Below are 2,476 nucleotides of genomic sequence, written 5' to 3'. Positions count from 1 at the left end.
ACAGTGTACTTACATATAATAAATAAATCTTTAAAAAAAAAAAAAGAATGTGCCTAGAGCAAACTGTGCCAGGAACAGGAAGAGGAAGACATATTAGCCAGACCTAGGAGGCAGCACATCAGTTTCAGGCTGATAAAGATTTTAGATTGAAAAAAAAAAATGAAAGAATAAATTTTGGCTCTTAACAAATAAGGATAAAAGGTTTGGAGGAGAAAAAAAATATGATCTAACCTAAAGCAGGTATGTTTAGAAAAACCATAGAGGACAAAGACAAAAACAGAGAGATGACAAAAAGGGCTATCAGCATAATATAGGTGAGAAATGATGGCAATGAACTCAGGTGCAGCGAAGTGGTCAGACTCAAGATACACCTTGAAAGTAAACAGGGTTTCCTAAAATGATGGAAATGGGGGCAGAAGGAATAAGAGAGTAAAATTCTTGACCTAAGAAACTATTTGATACTAGCCATGAACTGCAAGGCTAAAGGCAGGCAGGTAAGCATAGCCTTTGGGGGTGGGGTAGGTCTGAGATGTCCTAGAAGTGAAGAGAGGAAGAGATATTTAAGGAGAAAGAAAAGGTCACCTACAACAAATGATGCAGAAAGGTAAAAAGAGATGAGAACTCGGATGAGCAATTTAGGTCAACTAGGACTATGACTTTTTTCCAGGAATGTGACTACATAGGAAAGAGTGGAGGTGGGGCTGATACTGAGGGTCAGTGATAACTGCTCAACAAAAAGAATAAGGAGGGTGAAAGAAGAAAAGGAAAAGAAATAAGGGAGGAGAAACAATGGAGGGGGAGGAGGACAAGGAGACAACAGCAATGGAAGTACCCATGAAGAGATAAAAAATAAGAATGAGTATATTGTGGGAAAATTAAGAGTGAAGGAAGGCTAAAAAAACACACCGTATTTCAGCTACTGCCATCACAGAAAAGACAGAGCAATTGACTCCTGTAAAAGTTAACTGCCATCTAAGAAAAAACAAGAACACAACAGAATCTAAACTGTCAGAAATAATTAATCTGAAATTACAACACATACAAATCAAGAGGAAGATGTTACTGTTCCTTAAGGATCATGCACTGATTTTTGAAGGAACTATATTGTATATTATGCTCAACTGTGTCAATGAAAATCTGCTCAAAAAATAACAACAAAAAATTTCAGGAGAAAATAAAAACCACTAAAACAAAAGAAAAGCACACTAAAGAATTAGCTGAACATTCCAGAAAAGTGCCAAGTATAAAATTAAAAAAGCAAAACAAAAAAAGCAAAAACAAACAGAGAAAAAAACCTTCAATAGACAAAGTAGTAGACTGAAAAAGTAAAAAGAACTTTACATTTGGGCTAGAGAGATGGCTCAGAAATTAAAAGCACTGACTGCTCTTCCAGAGGTCCTGAGTTCAATTCCCAGCAACAACATGGTGGCTCACAACCATCTGTAATGGGATCTGATGCCCTCTTCTAGTGTGTCTGAAGACAGCTACAGTGTATTCTTATACATAAAATAAATAAATCTTAAAAGAACTTTACATTCAGTGTAAAAACCATACTGAATGAAATGAAATAGATACGTTTGTATAAAGACATAGGAGAACATACTTTTATCAGATCCACAACTTGAGGAGTGCTAAATGTTCTTCAGGATGGGATCAAATGAGGATATAAAGAACCTTGGAGCTTTAGAAAAGGTGAAGATTACCCAATGTGAGCAAAAATTAAAGAGATGATTTCCCTTAATACACTAAAAAAGGCATATGGCTGTTTGGAAGCTCTAACAATAAATCCTCTACCAGCCTCAGGTGTGATCCTCCTTTCTCATCCTCCTCACACCCTCAAATACCTGCTTCAGTTTCAGAAAGAAGTTTTCAGTAGTGCTCCGTTTGCTGAAGGGCCAGAATAACCTTTCATTAGGTGAGCATACTCGAACTTTTGTCTCTAGAAGAAATCGAACAGGTTCCTGTACTTCAGTTATCACCAAATCCACAGCTGTTGTCATGAACAGCACTTTATCTAGAGAGGGAAAGACAAGAGAGAGAAAAAGAATGAAAATATATTTGTTCATGTAGTGAGTTAAGTAATTACTCTTATAACTATTCAAGACATCTTAAGGTCAACTATAAAAATTCTGTCAGTAAACCAGACAAGTAATTGAAATCATTTTCCACTCAGAATTCTGGACCTAGGTAGGATCCCGGAGGTGGGATTAGAATTAGCAGTACAGCAGTAGAAAATGTATAGTAAGAATGTCTGCAAAAGTGCTGAAAGTCTCTGAGTCACCTTTACAAATACTGTAAATTCTCAAGCCTCACATGTGGTTATTGTAGCCCAGTCTGAACTAGAACTCACAGAGATCTGCCTGCCTCACTCAGCCTCCAGAGTACTCCACCATACCCAGTAGGGCATTCCATTCTTTAGAGCTATCTGTTTATATCATTTATCCATATATATATTTAAATTATATATATTTATCCA

The 2,476-nt window shown here is 36.5% G+C and overlaps 1 protein-coding gene across 5 annotated transcripts in view; it reads right to left on the bottom strand.

Annotated features, from left to right (window-relative positions):
- Rabgap1 (RAB GTPase activating protein 1) overlaps positions 1–2,476 on the bottom strand; it is a 130,506-nt gene that overhangs the window by 82,397 nt on the left and 45,633 nt on the right. For all 5 annotated transcript variants that reach the window (XM_031370054.1, XM_031370056.1, XM_031370055.1 and 2 more), the window contains one exon: positions 1,845–2,014. In XM_031370054.1, coding sequence (XP_031225914.1) covers positions 1,845–2,014 — 170 coding nt within the window. The remainder of the gene's footprint in view (positions 1–1,844; positions 2,015–2,476) is intronic.

The sequence above is a fragment of the Mastomys coucha genome, unplaced genomic scaffold, assembly GCF_008632895.1.
Source record: "Mastomys coucha isolate ucsf_1 unplaced genomic scaffold, UCSF_Mcou_1 pScaffold15, whole genome shotgun sequence".
Lineage (NCBI taxonomy): Eukaryota > Metazoa > Chordata > Mammalia > Rodentia > Muridae > Mastomys > Mastomys coucha.
Note: the sequence above shows the minus strand (reverse complement) of the source record. Positions and strands in the feature narration are given on the sequence as shown.